This window comes from Myotis nattereri (genome assembly GCF_964212035.1).
Source record: "Myotis nattereri genome assembly, chromosome: 15".
In the NCBI taxonomy this organism is placed as follows: Eukaryota; Metazoa; Chordata; class Mammalia; order Chiroptera; family Vespertilionidae; genus Myotis; species Myotis nattereri.
This window is the reverse complement of record NC_138090.1, coordinates 56,637,022-56,663,688: the sequence shown is the minus strand read 5'-3', so window position 1 is coordinate 56,663,688 and position 26,667 is coordinate 56,637,022. Positions and strand designations below refer to the sequence as shown.

The window sequence follows — 26,667 nt, the reverse complement described above, 5'->3', positions numbered from 1 at the left end:
ACGAGACCTTAGTATCACTTGGGGAGCTCCAGACAAACACGTCTGAGGGACCCTGGGTCCCTATCAACTCCCCCGATTATCCTGACATGTAGCCAGACTTGAAAACCTCTGACCCAAGGGGTAGTGCCACATGCACGTTTAGGGGTGCCTGGAAGATTTCTGTGGCACTGCTGGGTGAGAGGACACTGTGAAGACTTGAGTTTAGATCACCCCTCACCCCAAGCCAGGAGCTTCTTAATGTAGCAAGCAACTGCATACTAAGTATAAATTTCAGTTTATATTTACCTAAAACTTACTAAATAGAAATTGTAATTTGGGGGGTCTCATATTCTGCGTGCTCTTAGGTAACCTGCTTTTTGTAACTAACTGTATCTTATGAAAAATTTTCCCTTTAAAATTCCTACTGGCCACATAATATTGCAAAGTATGATTTACGAGGATGCAATTTAATTCTGCCGAGCACGTTTTTCTAATAAGAATGCTCTGTGAATAGGCTGGCGTGTAATCTGTTGTACATCTCCGCCTCGTCCCCCTGCTTTAGTTCCTTGAAAGCGAATAATTGGACTCCGAGGCGACATTAATGAGCTTTTTATAATTCATTGATTTTACTCCTAGAGAAGAAATACATGTTTCTGGCAGGAACATTCAAACGGTCTGGGTGGGAGAAGGGACCCCCCCCCCCCTTTCCCGAGAGGTAACCAGTGAGCAATTCCTTGTAGACTTTTCCAGGAGTTTTACCTGCATGGGTGTTCATGCTGAACAAACAAACGAAAACATTACCAGGTGCTTCACTCGGCATCTCCCTAACCGCGCTAGCGGCGGTCCCTCCTGGCCGGCTCCGCGCACTCGCCCGCGTTAGCGCGGCTCCCTGCGCCCTGCCAGCCCCGCTCCGCCCGCCCGCCCGGCGCTGCCAGCCGCCGGTGGAGACGGCGCTGTGAGCGCAATCGCCGGCGTCGGGTTAGCGTTTCTCGGAGTCGAGTCGGAATGTTTGTCCCTGGGGTCTGTCTGCCATTTGCATTTTCCCGTGAATTGCCAGTTTCCTTCCCTTTCCCCCCCATTTTCCTGGTTTGCTTTGGTCTTTATGTGACTGGCCTCCCAAGATCTCTTCATAGAGGAACACGTGAGCCCCCCTGTGTGCCGTGGGTCTCGGGCGGAGAAGTCTTGTCTCCGGCTTCCTTGTCTCTCGACTCCAACATACATGTTTTCTCGGATTTACATTTTTAGACAGATATACGTGCCCCCCCCCCCCCCCCAGACACACACACCCGCCTTTTTCTTCCTTCGCAGTTTTGCGTTCGGGAGCCATTAGCGGCGGTCCTGCTGCACCCCCGTTTCTTTGTGTTGGGGTCGCACAGCCCCCCCGCCCCTTTCCAGACCCCTCTTCGGGGCCCCTCGCTTGGGCTCCGTTGACGTCAACCTCTGGCTCTGGCGCCAAGCAGTAGCTCCAGGCAACTGTGCTCTGATTGGCAGGGTGCGGGTGCCCTGGGGGGGGTGGCAGGGTGGCGCGCCGCCGCTGATTGGCGCCCGCCGGAGCCCTGCCCCTGCGGAGAGCCTCACAAATAGGCGCGGGCAGCGCTTCGCCGCCGCAGTCGCCCGGAGCCGGAGGACCAGGTTGGAGCGGAGGAGCGGAGGAGCGGACATGTCCACCCTGGGCTGGTGGCGCCGCCGGGCGCCAGGGACCGTGCGGGCGCACTAGCCAGGGCGCGGGCTGCGCCTCGCTGGCCTCTGGGCCAGCAGCTGTGCGTGCGGTGCGGTGCGGTGTGGTGTGGTGAGGTGAGTCCGGCCGCCCGCCCGCGCCTCCGTGCCAGGCGGGCGCGTCGGTATCACGCCGCAGGTGCGGTTCCCTCGGCGGACGGGGGTCCGCGGCGAGCTGGGGATGCACGCTTGCCGCAGCGGCACTAGCTCGTGCGGCCGGCCGCCCGGTGGAAGCGGCCGCGGAGTCGGAGTCGCGGGTTGCCGCGCTCTGTTGCCGCGCTCTAGGTGGGGGACAGGGGCGCGATGGCCGCGGTGGAGACGGGCTCTGTCACTGCCGGCCGGCCAGGGTGGACGTCCAGGCGGCGGCCGGCCCCTGCGTGCGTGGGTGGCGCGGTCTCGGGGTCTGCCCGCTCTCCCGGGCTAGGGCTGGGGCTGCAGGGCTCGACCCTCCTCCCAGGCGGTCCCTGGTCGGCTCGGCCCCTGGGCCGCCTGGCATCCTTGCCGCGTTGGGGGCGGTGCTTGTTTGCCGCAGTGGCCGTGGGAGGAGCTAAGGGCTGCGAGGGGCTATGTGACGCCTGTGGGTTAAGGGAGCCCCGCCTACCCTGGCAACCTGATCGCTAGGGGAGGTTTGCTGGAAAGGCGCTGTTCTGATTGGTTACTTGTGGATTGGGGCGGGGCTGGGGGCTGTCATCACAGGCGCTTTGGGCTATGACGGTCTGGAAGCCCCGCCTGCGTCGGCGCCATCTTTAGTGGGGCAGCAGAGGTTTGCCGCGCAGGCGCAGTTTTGCTGGCTGGCCGCAGGGGGCGGGGTCCGGGGCTGTGTGGCTGCAGTGATTGAAGGCTGCGGGGGTCCTGCCTGTCTCGTACCTTTCTCCGCGTGTTGGTTCCAGCCCGACTAGTCTGGACTCTGACTGAGATTGAGCCACGGCTAGTGTCCGACATCTGGAGAGCAGGCGCGGTGCCTGCATTTGCCATGGCTGAGGCCGCTTTGGAACTCGGACGGATACAGGCTGTCAGTATGCCGGGTGGGGGGGCCTTCAGGGGCTCACCGCCCCCTTGTAGTCTTTTCAGGACCGTTTGTACCCTGGGGTGTGTCTGGCTGCAGTTTTGGGCGGGGGGGGGGGGGTGCTAGGGGCGGAGGAGCAACCAAGGTGTATTGCACAGGTGGCTCTGTGGCCTTTGGGGACCGATGCCCTGCGGCTAAGTTGGCTGGTAGGTGCAAGCCAGGGCTGTTGCTCAGGCGCCCACATGAATGACAGCTTGGCTGGCTGCAGGGGCGGGCCTGAGGGAGGGGCTCCTTAGCCCCACCTACTCTAGCGCTGTGTTGGCCCACAGGTAGCAGGTGATTTATTGCGGAGACGCCATCTTGAGTGACAGCACGGCTGGGTGCAGGGGCTGAACCCAAGGCAGGGCTGCGTGTCTTGAGTGACTGATGGGGGCTGCGGTCCTGCGTACTCGCGCGCTATGGGGGCCGACAGGTGGCCCATGAGGCTTACAGCGCAGGCGCCATCTTGAATGACTGTGAGGTTGCAGAGGGCGGGACTGAGAGGATGACGTATTTTGAGTGACTGGTGGTGGGAGGTGCCGACCCAACCCACCTTGCGGTGCCTGTTGGCCGTTAAGTGGCGTTTGAGGCTTACTGCGCACGCGCCATCTTGCAGGTGGCCTGCAGGGGGTGGATCCAGTGATGGGCCCACCCCCGCCCGTCCGGGCCCTGTGCTGGCCGGCAGGTGGCGCTGAGGCTTACCGCGGGGCCGTGAAGATAAAGGACGGCGACGCAGGGGCGGGGCCTGGGTGGCCTGGGGGCCCCGCCCACCCCAGCACCACGTTGGCCAGGCTGTCTGCGCAGGCGCCATCTTGAGTGATGGTGGGGCGGGGCCGCCTGGTCCTGAGTGACGGACGGATGGCGCCGAAGACCCCCGCCCGTCCCAGCGCTGTTCGTTGGCGGCCCCAGAGGCTTAAGTACAGGCACATCTTGAGTGATGGCGGAGCTGCAGGGGGCAGCCCGGAGGTCGCAGCCAGACTTACTGCAGAAGGCGCCTTTTTGGGGGGCGGCAGGGCCAGGGGCTGTGCTGGCCTGAAGGACGGCAGGCGCCGAGCCGCCCCCCACCCCCACCCCGGGTGTGCTGCGCAGGCGCAGAGCGACCGGCAGTGCACTCGTGGCGGTGGCGCCATCTTACACGGGGCGCGAGGTGGTCGCACGAGCCTTGCTTCCTCTGAGGGGCGCCAAAGCCGCGTCAGGATTGGGGGACCAGGTTCAACTGCGTGGTCCTGGGGGTCACTGAGGAGAGAACTGCGGTTCAGAATTTAGGAGTTTTAAGATATATGGGGAACGGCAGGGTCTTAAGCTGAGGAAACGGAGGGGGGGCTTGGGGGCCCGGAGGACATAGTAGGCATCGTGGGCCGGGCCTGGGTCCTGAGGGACAGAGGCTGTGGAGCCAAGGATGGCCGCCAGGGGGCACGGCGGGAGGGAGGGAGGGGGCGGCTCTCGGGGGGCGGGGCTTGGGCGGGGCTGCTCAGCGTGGGCGGGTTTTCCTGCTGGGGGGGCGGGGGCTGCTCTGTGGGGGTGGGGTTTCCTGCTGGGAGGCGGGGTGCCGCTCTGTGGGGGCGGGGCCGCTCTGCGGGGGTGGGGTTTCCTGCTGGGAGACGGGGGCGGGGCCACTCTGTGGGCGGGGTTTCCTGCTGGGAGGCAGGGGCGGGGCCGCTCTGTGTGGGCGGGGTTTCCTGCGGGGGGGGGGGGGAGAGAGAGAGAGAGAGAGAGAGAGAGAGAGAGAGAGAGAGAGAGAGAGAGAGACAGGGGCCACGCATGCGCACAGACGCTTGCGGCGCTGTCCGCGGATGGGCAGCAGGCCCCATTCCCGAGCTGAGCTTTTTGGAAATGCGCATCCGCCAGTGGCTGAGCGCCTTCGCACGGCCCACCGGAGCCTGCCAGAACCTGCACGCGGTTCTGTGAGAGCAGGTGGTGATGCGGGTACCGCACAGCGATGGCGAGCGTAGCACCAGGGCCCAGTGGAAGCTGCGCTCTGCCTGTGACTGAAATGGTCGCGGTCTGGCCCCGCCTCACCAGCTACTAAGTGGCAGCACTGGAGCTTCGCCCCACTTCTCTAGGGGTGTCCGTACCCCTGCCATCATCCCTCGGGGTGTTCGTGGAAAACAGAAGTAGATGGACTGTGCTTTGTTTTTGTTTTTTCCAAATGACGTCAGGTTCACCTGTGAAAGTGCTGTCCCGGGCGTGTCGTGAGCAGTGACTAATAGGCCTTCCTAGCCGTTCCCCCTCGCGCCACACGGGTCCCTGCCTTCAGCCAGTGGCCAGTGCCACAGAGCTAATAGGAGGGCTTCCTAAGGTGACACGACCCCACCTGTGTCTCCCTCAGTTGGCTCTGCTGGTTAGAGACGCTCTGAGACACCGCAGGTGACTTGCGCACTCACTGACACAGCCTGGGTGAGGAAGGCGCTGACGACAGCCCGGGGTCAGCCTGGACCTCGGAGCACCGCCCCCGTGGCCCCGCCATGTGGGAGGGCCGTTCTTCCATCTCAGCTGACCTGTGGGTGCCCGAGAGGAAGGCACTGCTGCTGCGGTGTCATCTCCAGCCGGAGGAACCCAGTCACTGCCAAACAAACGTGATGTCTCATGTCTCATGTCTTCCTTTCCTTCCCCAGCTTTGCCTTCTCGAACTTCTACCCTTTTCCGAGACGGCTGGCAAGAGGAGATCGGACTAGATTCCAACGCCAGGGGGCTGGGTCCAGGTGAGCCGCGTTTGAGTTCTCTCCTCACAGTGCCACATCCTTCCTTGGAGTGAGCGCGTCCTTCCTCCTCCTGCCACGCGTGGTCCACCCACACGGCCACAGCACCCTTAGTGCTCGCGGAAAATGCACACACACTTCTGGTGGGTCCCGTGTTCTCCAGACATCCTCCGTGGCCTCATGCCATCCTTTCGGTTCCCCACTCTTCCCAGCACTCGACTACCACTTCAGGCCTCCTCTTTCTCCCTTACTGGGCAATTAAAGGAGCATGAGGGAAGTCATTATTCACCAGTAAACACGGCAACCCCCGTGGGAAAGGAAGTGCGTCCCTGGAGCTCAGTGTGTTAAGTAATGAAAGACTTTGAACAGGTGATGGTGAGACACATGCACTCGCTGCGGGCAGTTACCTTAATCTGGAAGAGGCCACATAGGGCCTTTCCGAGGAAACCAGGGCCATGGAAGCTGAGCTCTGACGGGTAGTGGATGGTACCGTGGGAAGAGCAGTGTTGGGAGAGGAGACATGGATGTTCCTAAGGGAACGAGGGGGGAGCCAAAAGGCCAGGACTCCCGGTCAGCATTGGATTGAGGTGGGGAACAGGTAAGCACATGGCTTGATCTGAAGCACATGGGAAGCCACGGAGACCTTTTAACCATGGAAGTAACACAATAATCAGGTTTTTGTTTTTAAAATGTCATCTGGTTCAGAAGGGGAAGGTTGAAACAGTGGGTGCCAGGAGACCACTCTCAGGTCTGAGTGAAAGATGGTGGCTTGGATTTAGGGTCACGGCAGAGGGTAAGTGATGAACTAGAGAGGTACTCAGACTCAGCAGGGCCGTCCCCTTTGTTCACGGCCTGCTGACTGACTCAGACCAGACTTAGGGAATCGTGTTGCTTGGGGACGTGAACAGCGCAGCTGCTCATTCTACCAGCAAGCCTTGGTACTGGGCCTGGTCTGGGCAGGGTCATGCTAGACTTTGGGTCTCCAGAAGTGAGTGACATAATCCTTGGCCTCGGTGTCCCCTGAATGAGAACTCCAGTTAAATGCAGAGTAAGACAGCAAGGTGGGTCTTACTTGCCAAGGTGGGTGGCCGTGCTGGTGTACCACCTGGGGACAGGCTAACGTGCTGCTTGAAGTGGGCCCTGGGGGTGGGTGGGTTTATGCCCAGCCTGGATGAAAGCTCCCCAGCTGGGAAAACAGCTTGCTCAGTGTTGGTTCACTGATTTATGGTGGGAGGTCACTATAGCAGAGACACAAATACTCAAAAGGGTGTGATCAGCAAATTCTCTCCCTGGAGGCAGACCTACATGGGAAGTGAAACCATCATGAGAAGGGTGCTTGGTGCATACAGAATCAGAGCAAGAGCACGTGGACACACTATAAGAGCCCTGGCCTGCACGGGGGCGGGGCCCATCTGGTGCCGTAAGCTCTTGCTGTGGTTACCGTGATACCAGGGGCCCCATCTCCAGCCCCCACCCTCCCTGATCCATTCACAGTAAGTCTGACCCAGGAAACACCTCGAGTGGACAACAATAAGGAAGCTTTGCTGCAACGTGGTAAGTGGTAGAGGTGTGAGCCGGGGGTGATGTGTCGACTATCAGAGGAGCCGCCTCACGGACCAGAGCGAGAGGCTGTGGCTGGTCTGGTAGGGTAGTGGTCATTCCCTGCTTGCTCACGTCCCCACATAAGATCCTTACCTCAACAGCCCCTCTTGTCCATATATACCTGTTGGCTGGACCAGATGGGACACACAGCCTAGAGCAGTGGTTTTCATAGTACACAGATCCTAAGGTGCTTGTTGGAACCACAGACCTACATTGTCACAGCTGGAAAGGAGGCGCGATTTTCCCAAGTGCCAAAGGCAGCCCACATGTGAGGGCCACACCTGAAGCCTACCTTCTCTATGACCACCAGGAGGCAGGTGCTCCAACCGGTAGCTATGATGCGCACTGACCACCAGGGGGCAGATGCTCAGACCGGTAGCTATGATGTGCACTGACCACCAGGGTGCAGACGCTCAGACCGGTAGCTATGATGCGCACTGACCACCAGGGGGCAGATGCTCAACGCAGGAGCATACGAGCTGCAGTGACTTGGCAGCTGCGGTTCTAGGGTGATACACCCGGAACCAGAGAGGAGGAAGCTCAATTCTGGGGCGCATCACCCAAGAAACGCCCTCTCACAATCTAGGACCCTTTGGGGGATGTCAGAGAGCCAGTTTCAGCCCGGTCCCTGCAGGCCAACTGAGGGACCCCACTGTTGCACAAATCCATGCAGCAGGCCTCTAGTATATTAATGTTGATTAATGTCACCCCAATCAATTTGCTAAGTAAGATGAAAATTTAAAAATAAATAAAATAGAAATTTTAAATGTTCATTTTAAATAAAAGCCTTTTCCTGCTCCTAGATGATAAAAATTAATATTTTATTTAATTTTTATTTTAGATTTAGCATTTTTATATATGGTATGGTCTTCCCCCTCAAGTTAATGATTGGCTAGTTTTCCTATTCCTACTTATTGAAATAATATACACATCCCTTAATATGTTCCAATGCCACTTTCATAGACTACTACATACTCAACTTTGTATAGTAAACTCATGATTCTTAAATGAATCAGTCTTTCTGTTATAAATTGCAAGTGGTTTTCTTTTGTTATTTTTTTTCCTTTGGCTTTGATAGTATAGACAAGACCATCACTTCTTATTTTTATGTCATCTTTCTGCCTTTAGGCATCATACTGTAAAAGAACTTTCTTACCCCAAGATTACATCAAACTATTTCTTGATGATGGAAAAAATAAAAGAATTCCATGGTTAGATGCATTTGTAAAACACTAAACTTTATACCCCTTTCTTGAAGAATCAAGATGTATTACTACTCACTGTGTTTACAGTGATTTATGACATATACCTGCTCTAGAAGACTGTCAAGAACAGAAAATGTATATATTTCTTAAATTTTGTGTTTGGCTTGTTGGCCTTTTGACGTACAAATTCTCAAAATATTGATCTAAATGGAATTCTTCCCTGTTACCTTAGAGCCACTGCCCAGTTCCCATTAGTATTCTTTGAAATTCCATTAGATGATACACATTAATTTGGGGGAGGATTTAGAACTTGAGTGTCCTGGATCCATACATCTTCCAGGACTATCCTGTGTCTCTTACTGCAGTATAATTTGTAACTTTATGTAGGTGCTATTTTTTATATTGGAATTCTTCCCGCTTAAAAAAAGTATCGGTATATATTTAAGGAGTCTGTTATAAATTATTTCCTTATTAAATTATAACATCTTTCTATTGATTCATAAGAGAATGATAATTTTACACCTTTCTTTATGCCTCAGATTTGTTTTTCTTGTGTTGTAATTAGCTAGAACTCTAGAGCAGCGGTTCTCAACCTGTGGGTCGCGACCCTTTTGGTGGTCGAACAGTCCTTTTACGGGTCGCCTAAGACCATTGGAAAACACATATATAATTACATATTGTTTTTGTGATTAATCACTATGCTTTAATTATGTTTAATTTGTAAGTGAAAATACATCCTGTATATCAGATATTTACATTACGATTCCTAACAGTAGCAACATTACAGTTATGAAGTAGCAATGAAAATAATTTTATGGTTGGGTCACAACATGAGGAACTGTATTTAAAGGGCCAGAAGGTTGAGAACCACTGCTCTTAGAGTGATGTTCAGTAATGATAGTGTTTAGACTTTTACGTCTGCTTTCATTAAGTGAGTGGTCTTCTGTTTGTTAGTGCTAATCTTCGCCTTGGGTTTTTGAATTCTGGTTTCATAGAGAAAATCTGAAGGTTTTCTGTTTATTTTTCCTGGTTGGCTTATATGACACTGCATTCAGTCTTTCCTTGAAGGTGATCTAAGAGGCCTCAACCCTAATGATCGTCGAGTCAACAGCCATTGGGAGAATGGATCACGGACACTATTTTTACATTTCTTCTGTGTTCATTTGTCATGTGTTTCTTTCTGTGAAATGACTGCAGGTCCCTGGCATTTTGACTGTTCCTGTGCGTAGTGGCTTGTTCAGAAGTTGCAGAAAGGATCTGTTCCAACAGGTGATTTGCGTGCCTGAGCGTGTCCTGCTGTCTCTGAGGTTGGACTGGATCCTGTCGGGGACCCAGGTTTTCTCTCCGGCAGGCGCGGGCTCTGTGTTCTCCCTCCCTCCTTCCCTCCCGGGCAGGTGTCAGCTCTGTGCTCCCCCCTCCCTTCCGTGGAGGCCTCTTGGCTCCTGAGGCCCCTGCCCTTGCCCGAGCCCTCCCCCTGAGCCAGGTCCTGGGTAAAATTGTGCTTTTGTCCGAAAGATCACTGCAGTGCTCAGAGCCAGGCCGTTTGCCTGCCCCCTGCTTGGAAGCGCCAGCTCAGCAGTGGTATCTAGTGCCCTTCTCCACTGTCACTCCTGCTGCTGAGGAGGCCAGGGCAGCCGGGTGGTGCCACAGCTCCAGGGGGACCATGGAGGACAGTTCCAGTGGGAGCAGAGTGCAGCCCATCACAGCGGGAGCGCATGGGGCCGAGTTTACCGCTTTTATTCCCAAACGATAAAGTCTATTTTGAAACTCTAAATAATTGAAACATATTAATATGTCTTTAGACATATTAAAACAAAATAATTTTTTTAAAATACATTTTTTAATTGATTTCAGAGGGAGAGAGAGAAGCATCAATGATGACAGAGAATCATTGATCAGCTGCCTCCTGCACGCCCCACACTGGGGATCGAGCCGGAAACCTGGGCCTGTTCCCTGACCAGGAATCGAACCGTGACCTCCTGGTTCATAGTCAATGTTCAGCCACTGAGCCACACCGGCCGGGCAACTTCTGAACATGTGGCTTCCTTTCAAAACAGGAAACAGTGCTATGTGTGGTTTTCTTCTCTGGGAGGAAAGCCCGTTCACACAGCCCCTCAAACCGAGATTTTTCTCATGTATCGCCTACTTCACACCAGTGTGGCCAACTGTAATGAAAGGCCGCATGGGAAAACCTGATGTAGGTGAAATGGTGTGAAGTGAAGGGAAATGTGTGGCCTCAGTTGGTTACGTGAGGGGAAAATAAAGGGAAAGGAAAGGTGCCCAGGGGAGTGGTGTTGGCACTTGTCCGAGGCTGGGTTTGGGGACAGACAGATACCCTCTCAAGGGAGGGGTCTTGGGCACACCTGCCACCTCGAACCCTGTGCAGCTGCTCGTCCCCACAGAACTTCCCACAACCACCGGGGTGTGAACCACCGTGCTGTTCAGGACGGAGCCCCTGGCACTGGAGAGGCAGCTGGTGTGATGAGGCGCTGGCCTTTCCCTTTCATTGCAGTTAGTTTAGCCATCAGGTCCCCGCAGCACAGTGCAGAGACCTGGTCGTGGAGGGGAAAATGGCGCCTGCACTCCCCGGAGCTGAGCACGGGCACGCCATGCAGCCTCTGCTTCCCATGGCGCCTGCAGCCTTCATTACGTCGCGGGGAGAAATGCTCAGAAATGGCAGGATTGGCCCGCATCCCCTAGTGCCTGTCTGTGTTTGCTCAGAAAGTTGCCACCCAGATTTAGTAACGGCTGGCATCTTGGCATGTCCCTGGGCTGAGCATTGGGTAGTGAGGACTTTTGTAAATCTTATTTCAGAGAGGAGGGGAGAGGGAGAGAGAGAGAAACATCAATGATGAGAGGGAATCATCAATCGGCTCCCTCCTGCATGACCCCTACTGGGGATCAAGCCCACAACCCCTGCATGTGCTCTTAACCAGAATCGAACCCAGGGGCCCTTCAGTCCGCAGGCCAATGCTCTATCTCAGCCGTGGGCAAACTGCGGCCCGCGGGCCGAATCAGGCCCGTTTGAAATGAATAAAACTGAAAAAAAGACCGTACCCTTTTATGTAATGTTTACTTTGAATTTATATTAGTTCACACAAACACTCCATCCATGCTTTTGTTCCGGCCCTCCGGTCCAGTTTAAGAACCCATTGTGGCCCTCGAGTCAAAAAGTTTGCCCACCCCTGCTCTATCCACTGAGCAACACTGGCCAGGGTGGGTAGTGAGCCTTTTGGGCATATTGGCTTATGGAAGCTTTCTAGTCCTCAAAGGGAGGTTGGTCTGTTCCTTATTTGCAGATACAGGGACAGACTCCAGGACGTAGAGTAAGTTGCCCAGGATTATAAAACCAGTCAGTAGTGCCTGACTGGTGTGGCTCAGTTGTTGGACATCTATGAACCAGGAGGTCATGGTTTGATTCCTGGTCAGGGCACATGCCTGGGTTGCAGGCTTGATCCCCAGTAGGGGGCATGCAGGAGGCAGCCAATCAATGATTCTCATCAATGATGTTTCTATCCCTCTCCCTTCCTCTTTGAAATCAATAGAAATGCATATATTTAAAACAAAACAAAAAAGCCAATCAGTAGCGACCTAACTCCTTCAGTGCATGTGGTGCCCGAGGTCATGCCTGTGACTTGCTGTCCTGTGTGTGTGTGGGGGGGGGGGGGTGGCGGGGGCGTTTGCGCACCGCTTGCCCTCTGGGCCTGTTCGCAGAAGCGTTGCTGACGCCCTCGCAGGCTGCCGGGCCTCACCTCCCGGGACGTGTGTCTCCTTGCGCCCTGCAGGTCCCTGAGCACTGGCTGGCACAGCTGCTGCGTCCTTCCCGTGACCCATTTCGGTTGCTGCACTGACAGCTTTTCCTAGAGAGATGATGCCGCTCAAGCGCTTTTACTCCGGCAGAGCCAAGAAGTCCTGGGCCCCAGACCTGTATGATCTAGACAGTGACTGGGCTCAGTACCCGGATGCCATCGTAGGAGGAAGTCCGACTGACTCTGAATTTTCTCATCAGAGGTTTCGGAATTTCCTCTACGTGGAATTTGTCGGGCCTCAGAAGACCCTGCTCAGACTCCGAAACCTCTGCCTGGACTGGTTGCAGCCGGAGATTCACAGCAAGGAGGAGATCATCGACCTCTTGGTCCTTGAGCAGTACCTGAACATCCTCCCCGAGAGGGTCAGGCTCTGGGTGCAGGCCCGGCGGCCGCAGACCTGCGAGAAGCTCGTGGACCTGCTGGAGATGTACCACGAGGTGTACGGGCCCGAAGGTGAGGCGGGGCGGGCGGCCGCGGGCAGCACACCTCCCTCCCTGGCTGCCACAGCCAGCCGTGTGATGGGCTGTGTCCCCTGGGGAGCAGTCACCAGGTTACACACCAGCCACCCCCCATGAGGAGCCTCCCGCGTCTCGTGCTGTGGCACCGGCTCTGTTTTTTTCATCTTCACCCGAGGATATTTTTTCCATAGATTTCTAGAGTGGGAGGGGGGAGAGAGAGAGACATCTATTGGTTGCCTCACTCACAAGCCCCTACGGGGCTGGGGAACCTGCAACGGAGGAGCACGTGCCCTTGACCGGGAATCCAACCCACGACTTTTCATTCCTTGGGCCGATGCTCTAACCACTGAACCACCGACCAGGGCCCGGTTCCCTTTTGGAGACCGACGGGTGTGGTGTGCTGGGAAGTCGTATGTGGCTGCAGTTGTTGGGGTGCCGTCACAGCCCAGTTTCCACCAGGAGTGGTAGCAGCTGAGGGGTGAGGAGCTCAGAACGCTCCAGCGTCCCGTGGAGGTGGATATGCGGGAGGGGGGCATGGGGAGACCCGAGAGTGGGCAGGTGATGGTCAGCGCTGAGTGGGTGTCTGCTGTTCTCTTAGACAACGGTGTCAACATGCACATTGAAGGCAGATTGAACCGCAATGGAGTAACCAACCCCCTCGCACGCGCCCTCTATTTCTACAGTGAGTACCAGTCGGGTCATGCCGCCCATGGGCCCTGTCCTCCCATTTCCCGAAGGTTCACAGTGGGCATCGGGGCCTCTGAGGGCGGCTGCTGCTGCTCCGAGATCTGAGGGGGCGTAGGTTAATTGATAGATTAGACATTTTATACCCAAGCCAACTCTAACAGAGTGTTAGGGGTGGAAGTATTTAGTATGGAAGCTTGCAGTGGGCTGTTTCAAGCTGCACCCATAGCCTTCCCAGGAGGGTTGAGGCTCTAAAGCTACTTCACTTGTTAAACAGTTCTTCAGTGAACTTTAAAAAAAAAAATTTTAATCAATTCTCTTTTTAAATATATTTTTATTGGATTCAGAGAGAAAGGGAGAGGGAGACAGAAACAACAATGATGAGAGAGAATCATTGATGGACTGCCTCCTGCACGGCCCCACACCGGGGAGGCGGGGGCATATGGCCCGATCAGGAACCGGATTGTGACCTCCTAGTTCAGTGGTTCTCAATCTGTGGGTCGCGACCCCCTGTGGAGATTGAACGACCCTTTCACAGGGGTCGCCTAAGACCGTCGGAAAACACATATATAATTACATATTGTTTTTGTGATTAATCACTATGCTTTAAATATATTCAATTTGTAACAATGAAAAGATATCCGGCATATCAGACATTTACATTATGATTCATAACAGTAGCAAAATTACAGTTATGAAGTAGCAATAAAAATAATTTTATGGTTGGGGGTCACCACAACATGAACTGTATTAAAGGGTTGCGGCATTAGAAAGGTTGAGAACCACTGACGTAGTTCATAGGTCAACCCTCAGCCACTGAGTCACACTGGCCGGGCTGTTGAGTGAACTTTTAGAAGGAGTGTTGCTGCCCTGACCGGCTTGGCTCAGAGCGTCGGCCTGCGGACTGAAAGGTCCCAGGTTCGATTCCGGTCAAGGGCATGTACGTTTGTTGTGGGCACATCCCCAGTAGGGGGTAGACAGGAGGCAGATGATCGATGTTTCTCTCTCATCGATGTTTCTAACTCTCTATTCCTCTCTGTAAAAAATCAAAATATATTTTAAAAAATAAAAATCATCATTCTCACCTTTAAAAAAAAAATAAAAGGAGCGTTGCTTTGGGGGAGGGCATATGTTTTGTAAGTAGAGTAATGTGCACATTGAGAGAGGCTTGGGTAACTGGACGGCAGAGGGGCTGATGTCCATCTTGGAGGTGGACTTGACCGTGTACAACCTGGGGAACCGCAGAAGTGTCTGCAGGGGGCGAGCTTCTGAAGTAAGCATCAGAACTTGCTTTAGAGCAACCCCCACGTAGTCAAAGCCTCCAGAAACTGCCCCAGGCCTAGGGTGATGGGAAGAGTCCAGGTTGCCCTTGGGCATGTGGAGACCTCTATGTGAGATCTGATTCCTGAAGGCAGGAGCAAGGATCGTGTTCTTGTTGAGGGGGCTATGCACATGGGGGGGGGGGCACATGTCAGTGCTGTGCTCACCCCAAATGTCTGGCTTTCGCAGGAGACCGGGACCGGGATTGGGACCAGGACTGGGATCGAGACCGAGCCTGGGACCGGGCCTGGGACCGGGCCTGGGACAGGGCCTGGGACCGAGCCTGGGACCGGGGCCGGGCTTGGGAGCGAGCCCGGATGCGGGAGCGGGAGCGGAGGGCCAGAAGCAGGGACCTGTCCTTGCGAGAGCGCTGGCCGTATGGCAGGATTCCCAGAAGCAGTAAGTCCTGCGTTCTCACCTTCCTAATGCGCCTGCAAGGCTGGCTGGGCCTTTTCCTTCACGGGCCTTTCTCTCCCCAGGGTTTCCTCCCCGGGATCTTTCTCTTCCTGCTTCGATGGAGAGAGCGTTTGCGACAGAAAGAGGCCGCCGCCGTCGGAGCTTGATGATGCAGTACGAGTTGCAGTCCCAGGTATGTTTCAGTTCCCTCTCTCCATTACATGGCAGAGCTCCCTTTTTTCCCAAGAGGGCGTGTGTGTTTATCTGCCCCCTAAAATCCCACCTGGGCAGGGAGCCCCAGTTACTCTTGAACGGATCCCAGGTCTGTCCCCAGCGGTGGCAGGTGGCCAGAGTGACCTCTCCCTGTTTCCTGCCTCCTCCACGTGGTCAGCGGAACTCTCTGCTACTCAGGAAGCTCTCGTCTCTGAGCACAATGAGTGAATCACTTGGTGCCCTGCATGTCGGTCATGTGGACGTGCAGGGGTGCAGCACCCATTCCTGGGGGACTCGAGTGTAGCTTGTGCAGCTGTGGGCACCATTGGTGATTACAAATGCAAAGGGAACAGCTGCTGTAGAGCTACCCACATGCGATAGATGAACAATTTTGCACCAAGGCATCATTTCTCTTTCATAGGGAGTTACCATTCAGAATTTGATGTACATATATTATCCTCCGATGAGGCCAATGGAATACAAAGATATGAAAACTGCCTTTTCCCTTTGGCCATTGCCCTTGGGGTCTGTTAACAACAAAGATGGTGACCCTGCTGACTCCCTCAGTCCACCAAGTTCTTGACCTCATCTGTGGTCTGCCAGCCTCCAGGGGAGGAGCTCGGGTCTCCTTGCTGCCTCACAGGTGCCTCTTCACACCTGAGCCCAGCACAGCTCTTGCTCTCGAACTTCCTGTTGCTTCAAGTGATGGGACTCAGCCATGCAGGTGGTAACTGTGCCAGCTTTGCGCTGCCTCTGATCTTTCATAGCTCATTTGGGTCCTAAAGGTCTTCAGCCGTAACCTAGTTTCATTTTTGAAGCTCTGCATAGCTTTGGTGGTTTTTGGTGTTTAATCACTGGGCACGGACACTTGCTCTCCCCTTAAATCCCAGTGCCTGTGCTCATGTATCTTTCCCAGTAGAGATGCACCTAATTTGCGCAACTCCTTTTTTTGCTGCATTTTCTTCTCTCTCTGGAGGCCCATGGGGACAGACTCTGGTGAGGCCTGTGTTTGCTGTTTTAGGGTACAGTGTCAAACCAGGGCGCATGGAAGCTCCCTGAGGGCAGGAAGGTTCAGAACTCAATGCCCATGCTACTTGCCAGCAGTGGAGCTCTATAATACATTATCAGAGTATCTTTATACAGAGTTTAATGTATGTTTCCTTTACATACTTTTTCCTATTTAAACCACACATCACATTGCAGAACAGCCTCCCCCACAGCACTGCCAGGCGGGCTAATGCCCTTCTCCCCATTTTATAGAACCTGAGGCTCAGAGTTTTCTGTTCCCAAGGCTGCAGTCCTTCTTTGACCCTACTTTCCTGTGGCTCTGGAACCTGTGGGCTCCCCACAATCCCGTCTCCCTCCTCCCGTGTGTCTCAGGCCTTGGTGCTGTACTCCCCGGGACCACCGCCCTCTGCAAGCAGTCATGTTTTAGTGCAGCAGTAAGACAAGGTTCTGCGTAGAAGGCCCTCTGAGTAATACAGGGAACTTAACAATTCTTTTTAGGAAAGTATCCATTAGAACACAAAAGACAGCTGTGAAATGAAGGCACTCAGTGCCTAAAATCACCCCTGGGTTATTTGGAACTTGTACATACCCAGAGGAGCCCACAGTGTAGCCGTGTTGTGCAAAGCATGTGTGTGCAAGACATGGATGTGTGTGTGTGTGCAGGGGTGGGAGGCTTAAGTCACACTTCCTGATCAAATGTCTGCTAAAACACCTTTCTTTCTGTTCCCCGCATATGCCATGCATAGTTGATATTTAGCCTGTTGAAGCTTTCCCACCAGCCCCCTCTCTCTGTGTCAAAATATTGCCCACCACTGAATGCCCCACAAAAGACTCTCTACAAAACCTTTGCTCACTAGTCCAGCCCACCCTGAACTGTCCCTCTACTAAGCCCATTTAGCACTGATTATCTGTACCCCACTTTACTGTTTATTGTTCTCTAATTGTTTCATGAGTCTTTTCTCTCCAACCAAATTATAAGCTGCATGAGGGCAAGGAATGTGTGTCATACGTCTTTTGGATCTTCCTCAGACTATAGCGCCAAGGTAGGTACAAAGTAGGTCCCTAGTAAACTTGACTTGGACCACTCAGAACCCCAAACGCTGTGAGCACTTTCTACATACCTTTGTATGTTGTAGCTCCCATGTCGCAAGCATTCTTCTCTCTCTGGATGCCCCTCGGACAGGCCCCACTGAGAGGTCCGTGTTTGCTGTTTCAGGACACGATGTCATACCAGGACATGGTGAAGCTCACTGAGGACAGGAAGGCGCAGAACTCGATCAAGGACAACATGGAGAACTACAGGAAGCTGCTGTTCCTGGGTAAGCCGCTGCTCCCGCAGGCACTGGAGCATTTTGCCACCTTCCTCTTTGCAGCTGCAGGATGGTAGAGTCCACGTTGATCTCTCTGGACTTCAAGGGTAATCAGAAACCTTTGAAAGATCTCAAAGCAGAAGCATAAACAAAGATTTCTGTCTCTAAGAAATCCTTCTGGCTCTGGGTGAAGACCCTATTGCACAGGGTTGGGGGAACACGGAGATGGCACTTGCCACAAGAGCTGATGCTTTCATAGGTGGTGACAGCAGACTTTTAAATACACACTCAGGACGGGACCCTAACATCCCGTGTGCACCTCCAAGAAGAACCTAGCTTGGCCTAGCAGGCAGTTGGCCGTGCAGGTCTGGCGCGGTGGAGAGAGCTGTACCGAGAGTTCTGTGTGAGGCAGTGGAGCCTTGAGGAGCTCCAGTGTCGGCAGAAGAGGCAGGGAAAGAAGAGTCGAGGTAGGAGGACACCCCTGGAGGCCAGTGAAACGGGACATCAAGATGGAGGAGGTGGTTAGGAAAAGGTGAAGCCTGAAAAAGATGCAGTGAATTTAGGGAGGCATGAAGGTCTCTCTGTACAAAAGAGTAGGTGGAGTCAGGAAGATTAATTATATTCACGTTAGAACGAGCTAAGGAATGGTAGTAAGGAAGTGAAACTGCAAATACAAGACACCCCAAGGATTGGATTTGGGCTACTTCATATTTAGTGGCTCAGCGAAAGGCAGACATCAATTTATAGTGCTGAGTCTTGGTCCCCAACTTGAGTATGAGCTGTCGTATTATTGTGAACAGGGCTTCAGCTTGCCGAAGATGATGGCCACTCCCACATGACACAAGGCCATTCACGGTCAAAGAGAAGTGCCTACCCAAGCACCAGTCGAGGTAAGCACTAGGTAGATGACGCTTAGTGGCCACTTTAATCGGTGAGATGGGCACTGATCTGTACATACACACAGTGAGTCCTCACTTAACGTCCATAGGCTCTGGAACTGTACGTGAAATGAGCAGGCTAATTGATGTCAACAGGGTTAAATTCCTACGGCATCTCAGCAATGTTAAAATGAAACAATGTCACTCGAGGACCTGCTGTACTGATAAGCCTTGAGCAATTTATATTCACACCACCGTCACGGAAGACCTACTGTGATTTTGCACAAGTACAGGAACTAGGGAGTATTTACATTTCGTGTTTCTTTTCAGGTCTGAGAACCATGCCTGAAGCCAAAAAGTCAACCCATCGCCGGGGGATCTGTGAAGAGGAGGCTTCGCATGGAGCGATCATGGAAAAATTCAAGGACGTTTTGCCAAACCCCACATCCGCAAGACCGAGAGTACCTAGTGACCGGTTTCCAAGGGTCCCCAGAAGGGCAGACCACGATTGGAAAGAAGTGTCCTTAGACAGAGAGTCAGTGATTCAGGAGGGGGGCTGTGCAGGGGATGCCTGTCGGGGAGCTTGTAATTGTAACTCAAACCTTGTTTCCAAAAAGAAAGTTCTCGAGAGAAAAAGGCGCTATGAGTTTGACACCGATGGGAAGGGTTCTGCTCACGATCAGAGAGACTCTCCCCGGAAGAAACCCTTTGAAGGCAGTGAGATGAGAAGAGCCATGAGCATGAGCAGCCTTAGCCCCCCTTCTGCCGAGTCGCAGCCGCTTGATTTTGCCGCCATGCCCTATGTGTGTGATGAGTGCGGGAGGGCTTTCAGTGTGATTTCTGAGTTTGTTGAACATCAGATCATGCACACTAGAGAGAATCTCTATGAGTATGGTGAAGCGTTTATCCGTAGTGTGGCTGTCACTCGGAAAAGTGCGGCTCGAGGGAAATGCTTTGAGTGTAAGGAGTGTGGGGAAACCTTCGATAAGACTGTCGATCTTGCTGAGCATTGTCAGATTCACTCTAGAGGGCATCTCACAGAATGTAATGATGAGGAATATGAGGAGCCCTTCATGCCTAGCCCCACCTTCAGTGAGCTTCAGAAAATGTATGGGAAAGAGAAATTCTATGAGTGTAAGGTGTGTAAGGAAACCTTCCTTCATAGTTCTGCTCTGGTTGAGCACCAGAAGAAAATCCATGGGAGAGATGACAAAGATGATGAAGTCTTCAAGCCCAACCCAGCCTTTAAGGGGCTGCAGAGAATGCATGCTAAAGAGAAAATGTACGAATGTAATGTGTGTGGGGAGACCTTCCGCCACAGCTCATCTCTGAAAGAACATCAGAAGATTCACACCAGAACAAACCTGTTTGAAAACAAGAGCAAAGTGTGTGAGGAAACCTTTATTCCTGGTCAGCCCATTAGAAGGCGTCAGAAATATTACTTACAGGAAAAGCTCTTTAGCTTTAAAGATGATGGAGCTGCTTTTGGGCAAAAGATCCTATTCCCCAGTGAGCATCCCTCAGTTCATTTTCAGAATTCCTATGAAGGCAGGGCGTATGGGAAGTCTGTCATTCATAGCAGGCCCTTTACTGAGTCTCGGAAGAGTCATACTATAACAAGACCACCTGAGAACGAGGACGAGAAGGCATTCACCATTAGCTCTAATCCTGATGACAACCAGAAGATTACCACTAAAGAAAATGTCCTTGAGAAGAAACCAAATGAGAGGTCTGTTATTCATAGCTTATCTTTGGCTGAAGTTCAGAAATGTCACAGTGCCGTGGGGCCCAATAAACCAAAAGTGATTGCAGAGTCTACCATTACAAGCCCAAATATTCCTGAACAGAAAGTCCATGCTGGAGAGAAGACCTCTGAAGAAAAGAAGAATGAGAGGTCCGTTATCCATAGCTTACCCGTTTTCAAACTTCCCAAAAGTCCCAGTGGAAATGAATGGAATGAGAAGGGAGGATTCTCAAATCTTCATGCTAAGCAACAGAAACCTCCTGCCAGACCCACCCCTAATGAAGGGGACAAGAGTAACAACTACAAGGACTCTGTTATACGCCGTGTATCTGGTACTGAACCTCCAAAAAGTCTTGCTGCAGAGGCAGCCAGTGAGTTTAAGAAGGATGGCCAATCGACTGTTTCCAGATCAAATGTCCCTGAACATCAGAAGGCTCGTGCTAAGAAGAAAAACATTGAGCGCGGGAACTGCGAGACTTCAGTAATTCACTCCCTGCACTTCGGTGAACCTGAAACCTTTCGCCCCAGAGAGAAACTCTATGAATGTCCAGAGTGTGGAGAGTCCTTTGTTCGTAGCTCCGACCTCACTGAACATCAGAAGATTCACCATAGAAAGAAGCCTTTTGGAAGCAAGAACTACGAACGATCTGTTATTCGCAGTGTAGCCTCTGCTGATCCACAGACAAGTTATGCTGAACAGCCAGTGCAGGTGAGATATGGCCAAGAGCCAGAAGGGATGACTTGCATTCAGCAGCCAGAGCAGACTAGTTTTCTTGATGAGCTAGTGGAGATGAGTTATGTGAAAGAGCCAGTGCAAGGTTACGGTCAGGAGCCAGTGGGGATGACCTGCCTTCAAGAGCCAGAAGGGATGACCTGCCTTCAAGAGCCAGAAGGGATGACCTGCCTTCAAGAGCCAGAAGGGATGACCTGCCTTCAAGAGCCAATGCAGGCTAGTTTCTTTGAAGACCTAGTGGAGATGAATTATGTTGAGGAACCAGTGCAGGGTTATGGTCAGGAGCCAGTGGGGATGATTTGCATTCAACAGCCAGCACAGGCAAGTCATCCTCGCCAGCCAGTAGGAATGAGTTCTGCTGGACAGCCAGCACAGGCAAGTTATCCTCGCCAGCCAGTAGGAATGAGTTCTGCTGGACAGCCAGCACAGGCAAGTCGTCCTCGCCAGCCAGTGGGAGTGAGTTATGCTGGACAGCCGGCACAGGCAAGTTGTGCTCAGCATCCAGTGCCGCAAGAATGTAAGGACTGTGGGCAATCCTTCGCGACCATTGAAGACCTTGGTGCCCATCAGAAAATCTACACTCAAGAGGAGTTCCATGGAGGTTCTGTTATTCGGGGTGCAGTCGGTGGCCGGCCTGAGCAGGAAGAGCCTGAGCCGGAGGAGGAGGAGGAGGAGGAAGATTCTGAGGATTCAATCTATGGATGTAAGGACTGTGGGCTGGGCTTTGCAGATCGGGCCGACCTTAAGGACCATCAGAAAGTTCATGGCAGAGAGTACCTCGTCGACCCTCGTGAGTACACTCAGTCTGTAATTCACACCCATTCCATCAGCGAGTATCAGAGAGACAACACTGGAGAGCAGCTCTTCGAATGCCCAGCATGTGGCGAGTCTTTTGTTCACAGCTCATTCCTTTTTGAGCATCAGAAAGTTCATGAGCAAGACCCATATTATGGCCACAGGAGGTATGATGAGCCTTTTATGAATCCTTTCATCCTTAACCCACAGAGGTTCCGTGCCCCACAGGCAAATCCTACAGCGATGTATCTTCAGTGCCACGTGTGTGGGCAAGATTTCATTCATGGCTCTGTCTTCAATGAGCATCTGGCACTTCACATGGGAGAGGGCTCACCGGAGCAGGCCCAGAGGAGCAGTGACGCTGTCAGTGCAGGCTTGGCCCTCGCTGAGTTACAGAGAAGCCAGGCCGAAGAGAAGCACTATGAGTGTGGAATATGCGGAGAGGCCTTCCCCAGCCAGGCAGACCTGAGGGAGCACAAGAAAATTCACGAGAAGGATGATGAGCCCTACGATTACGGGGCTTCCTTCGTTCATACCTCGTTTCTTACCGAACCCCCTAAGGGAGATTCTCCATTCTTTGAGTGCAAGGACTGTGGGAAGTCCTTCATTCATAACACAGTTCTCACTAAGCACCAGAAGTTCCATGTTGAAGAGGAAGAAGCAGCAGCCCAGGAAGTCGAAGCCAATGTTCTTGTTCCACGAGAAGTTCTGCGGATCCAGGGGTCGAACATGGAAGCTGCCGAGCCAGAAGTGGAGGCCGCTGAACCGGAAGTAGAGGCTGCTGAGCCCAATGTGGAGGCCGCTGAGCCCAATGGGGAGGCTGAAGGACCAGATGGGGAGGCTGCAGAGCCAAATGGAGAGGCCGAACAGCCCAACGGAGAGGCCGAACAGCCCAACGGGGATGCTGATGAACCAGATGGTGCAGGAATCGAAGACCCTGAAGAGAGAGATGAAGAGCTAGAGGGGAAGGCTGAAGAGCTAGAGGGGAAGGCTGAAGAGCCAGAGGGAGATGCCGATGAGCCAGATGGTGCAGGGATCGAAGACCCAGAAGAAGAAGATGAAGATGAAGAGATTCAGGTTGAAGAACCATACTATGACTGCCGGGAATGTGGAGAGACCTTCACTACCACCTCGGCCTACGGGGAGCACCGGCAGACCCATGCCAGAGTGATCATATTTGAGTCTGGAAATGGCTATGGGGAAGGCTCCCACTACACTGGGCAGGCCAGCACCAGCACTCAGGGCAGCGATAGGGCTGACGACAAGTACTTCAAATGTGATGTCTGCGGTCAGTTCTTCTGCGACCGCCTCTCCCTTGCTAGACACCAGAACACCCACACTGGCTGAGAACACAAGTGGAAGGTCGGACAGCCTTTCCTGACTTAGGACCTGACCCTCACAGCAAATCCACAGCAACCCATAGTAACGTCAGAAGGACACTTAGCTTGGCTTGTACACACTGACTTTTAACCTCAGATAACTTGGACTGGAAAGGAACCAGAGGCGGTTCCATTGGTCTTACCTCTTTCCCCATCATACACCAGTGCGTGCATGTGGGGAAGCCACAGCACATCCCTTCCCTTTCATCCTAGTGACCAGGTTGAGGGACAGTCCTAGGAGAGCTGAGACTACAGAAATAGCCCCAACCAAATGATACTTCTGTAACCTATATATAACTTTCCTGAGCTGTATATAAAATAGCAAATCATAGCAAACAGTAGTCACAGGTACTTGGATTTAATGATACAGAGTTACAGTTTACTGTGCAGAGATACCTCCGAGGTATGCTTTGATTTTTTTTTTTTTTTTTTGGAAGAGGAAATGAGCAACACACTTGTAAATAGCTTAGTTCCTGTGAAAGATTTGTTGTGCATTATTTTAACCCCTTCAGTATCTTTCTGAGTAACTGTGTTGTCCCTTACTCTTAAATATTCCTGTCAAGGTGTAGGCATGCAAGATAATGTCCTTTCCTTGTGTGGTTTGAAAGGAGTTCTTTGAGCTTCCTTTTCAGCCATCTTGTCTACACCAACACCTTGTAACCTATGCTGTATACGCCTTTGCAATTTGTGGATTGACCTTTTGTGACCCAAGTTGATCCCTTGCCATATTGTACCTTGCAGTGATTCTCATGCAAAAATACTGCAAGTTTGTGTTTGTTTAACCAACTTAATGTGTGCTCGAGAGTGAATCCACAAACGCCAAGCTTTTCCCTGTAAATCTTGCTTCTTTGCCTTTAAGAGAGTGGGTTGCAACCATCACTAGATCGCGACAGTGCCTAATGAAGGTTGAAACCGTCAGGAGAGCCTCTCCTGTTGTAAATATGGATGCAGGTGACAACTGTCATCACTTTTTGTGCGCTTTCTGCCTTAAGTGACACGTAGCAGCGTGGCTTTGTTAGTGTGTGCCGCCACGAGTCAGCTTGCACCTGGGCGCCCAGGAGCTTGTATCCTTAGAGCTTTCTATTACCGAACCTAATTCTTGTCTTCACCTGTCTGACCCTCAGCCCCGTGTCTAACTCGCATTTTTTTTAAAAAGAAAAGCTTTCTTTACAGTCAACCTAAGCTTAACATGGACTCAGGTTCCCAGCGCCTTAATTTGTTTCGTTACCATTGTTCTCTCCTCGTTCAGCCCTCCGGAGTAGTTTTGATCTGATTCCATTAATTACAGACCGACCTCACAGCTTGCGGTTTCCTGTGTCTTTTTCTGTGGGCCACTTGTGCTCCTTTTGCTTCCCCTCACCCCTGCGTCGTGACTATTGAGATTTTTTTTTTTTTTTTTTGGCTTTGAGTTGACTGGAAAAATAATTTTAAAATTTAAAAAAAATGTAAAGTGGATCTGATGAAGAAGTGAACAAAAGATAAGAGCAGATCATTTGAGAAAGAAAATGCCAATGCTTTCTTTGGGAATGTGCCCAAATCTCACTCTCCTAGATCTGCATGGTTAGGGCTTGAGAGTGTCAGAGCTGCTGGGAGTGCCAAAGTCCGGAGGAGTTGTGGGGCTGAGGGCATGGAGCAGAACAGAGGAAGCCAAAGAAAGGAGTCCTAACACAGCAGCAGACTGGGAGGGTGAGGAAGCAGGCAGAGGGAAACACCGGAAGTGGACTGGAAGGCCAGGTCGGTGAGAATATGGCCTGGGCACTTTAGAGGGGGCCATCTGGATGGCACAGTGGTGGCAAGGGCCAGCTGCATCGAAATACTGGAGGTTGGAACGGACATCCGGAAAAATGGGAGCAGGGCCCTTGAGAAGGGAGCCATTGCTGATGTTGGGGCCAACTCGGGTTCATCCCTGTTGGCAGCACCAATTGGTATCTCCTTCTCAGAAAGCAACTTGCCAAATGTCAGGGTGTCCGTTCCAACCTTGGGTTCGTGAAAAATTAGGAACAACTTTGATGCCAAACAATAGAATGATTAAATGAACCTATGTTGATTCTTACTCAGCTGTTTTAAAAATGATAATCATGCAGAGTTATGTAGTAGCGTGGAAATATATTTACAGAATATTAAGTGGAAAAAAGCAGGACACAGAATTATATTTATACTACAATTATAACTGTTTAAAAAGGTATGCTTTTAGTCAACAGCTGTTGTGTTGTAGGCTTCTAGTTGAGCATTATTTTTCTTAAATTCCTTGATGTTCTTAATGGTGGTGGTGTTGTTACTAAAAAGTTTATAGTCATGTCTCCATTGTGAACAAAATTTGAACTCATTATCAGATACTTGGAAAATACAGAAAAGTGGAGGAAAACAAACCAACCATATTCCCACCATCCAAAGACAGATACACTCTTTAGTATATTGTTTCTTGTTTCTGTGCACAGGCTTATGATTATCACTGTGTCAAAATGTGTATTCAAAGTTGATGTTATGTTACCTTGGTTTTCAGATGTCCCTTATTAATAGTATCCTGATTTTAAAAAGTTTATTATGCTTCTATTACAAGCATAATACATACCCAGAGGAAAAAAATTGGAAGATACAGTAAATTAGAAAAGAAAAAAACTTCACTCATATTCCCAACACCCAACAACTGAATATCTTGATCTGTTTCCTCCATCTTGTGCACAAACTTATGGTGTTGAATATGTATGCTTCAAGTCTACAGTGATAAAAAGTGTGGAGAATCATTAACATAGTGTTGTTGTTATGGAATTATGGTTAAATATTTTGTCTCAAATTCCTTGGGTGATCTTTGGTGTTTTGCTATTAAATCTTATGTGTGTATTTTCCCATTGCAAATATAATACTCAGAATTTGGGGGAATTCAATCAAATAGAAAAGAAATCCACCCATATTCCCAGCACCTAACAGCTCCTATTAACATCTGTCTGTACACCAGTCTGTGATTGTTAGGGTGTTAATGATAAGTATGCATAGAGTCAAAGATGGGAAGAAATATGGAAAGTAATTAAGAAATAGGTGTGTGGTTGTGGGATTACGGTTAAGTATTTTGTCTTGATTTCCTTGAATGATCTTTATCGTAGTGTTTTGGTAATTCACCTTTATTATATCTATTTCCATAGTAATCACAGCGTGTGTTCATTATAGAAACTTGGAGAAAGTAGAAGAGATACACCCATATTTTCATCATCCAAAGACTGTGGTTAACATCTTGATATATTTTTGCATCTTGTTTCTGTGCACAGGTTTTTGGTTTGTTAATATGGTTGTAGTCATTCTATCTCTCTGTAATAGTGTCACCAATAAAAATAAAGTTAACAATAAGATCTTTCTCAGTCTCTTCTTTTATCCATTTTAAGTGTCTGGGATTGATAAATACAGTTTTTAAAATTCTAAATCCAAAAACTTAGTGCCTTCTTAGGCCTTAACTTTTGCATTAAAACTCTTATTTCAGTTTTAAGTATTGCATATTTTGATTCGAAGGGATTTTTAAATGCATGATTCCACATTTTTAGCTATGTTTATACAATTAAAACATTCTTAATAGTGTTTAATCAGTAGATGAGTGGATAAAAAAGCTGTGGTACATTTATACCATGGAATACTGTGCAGCAGTAAAAAAGAAGAATATCTTGCCCTTTTATGATAGCATGGAGGGACCTGGAGAGTATAATGC

General features: G+C 51.3%; 1 protein-coding gene across 2 annotated transcripts; it reads left to right on the top strand.

The window, feature by feature from the left end:
* Window positions 1–4,989: 4,989 nt before the first annotated feature.
* Window positions 4,990–26,315, top strand: PEG3 (paternally expressed 3). 2 transcript variants are annotated; one of them, XM_081107236.1, is made up of 8 exons: window positions 4,990–5,442; window positions 9,444–9,515; window positions 12,032–12,508; window positions 13,112–13,195; window positions 14,707–14,916; window positions 14,997–15,106; window positions 17,351–17,453; window positions 18,653–26,315. In XM_081107236.1, the coding sequence occupies exons 3-8, from the start codon at window positions 12,115–12,117 to the stop codon at window positions 22,939–22,941; spliced, it is 5,190 nt and encodes a 1,729-aa protein (XP_080963362.1). In that variant the 5' UTR covers window positions 4,990–5,442; window positions 9,444–9,515; window positions 12,032–12,114; the 3' UTR covers window positions 22,942–26,315. The 2 variants fall into 2 exon arrangements, with proteins under 2 accessions (XP_080963362.1, XP_080963361.1); XM_081107235.1 differs by lacking the exon at window positions 4,990–5,442 and adding an exon at window positions 18,245–18,334 and having other exon boundaries at window positions 8,576–9,515.
* The last annotated feature ends 352 nt before the right edge of the window (window positions 26,316–26,667 follow it).

Coding starts and splice junctions, on each gene's coding strand:
- PEG3 (XM_081107235.1), top strand. CDS start 12,115: ATGATGCCGCTCAAGCGCTTTTACTCCGGCAGAGCCAAGAAGTCCTGG. Junction 13,196..14,706: donor ACGCGCCCTCTATTTCTACA/GTGAGTACCAGT, acceptor TGGCTTTCGCAG/GAGACCGGGACCGGGATTGG. Junction 15,107..17,350: donor AGTACGAGTTGCAGTCCCAG/GTATGTTTCAGT, acceptor TTGCTGTTTCAG/GACACGATGTCATACCAGGA.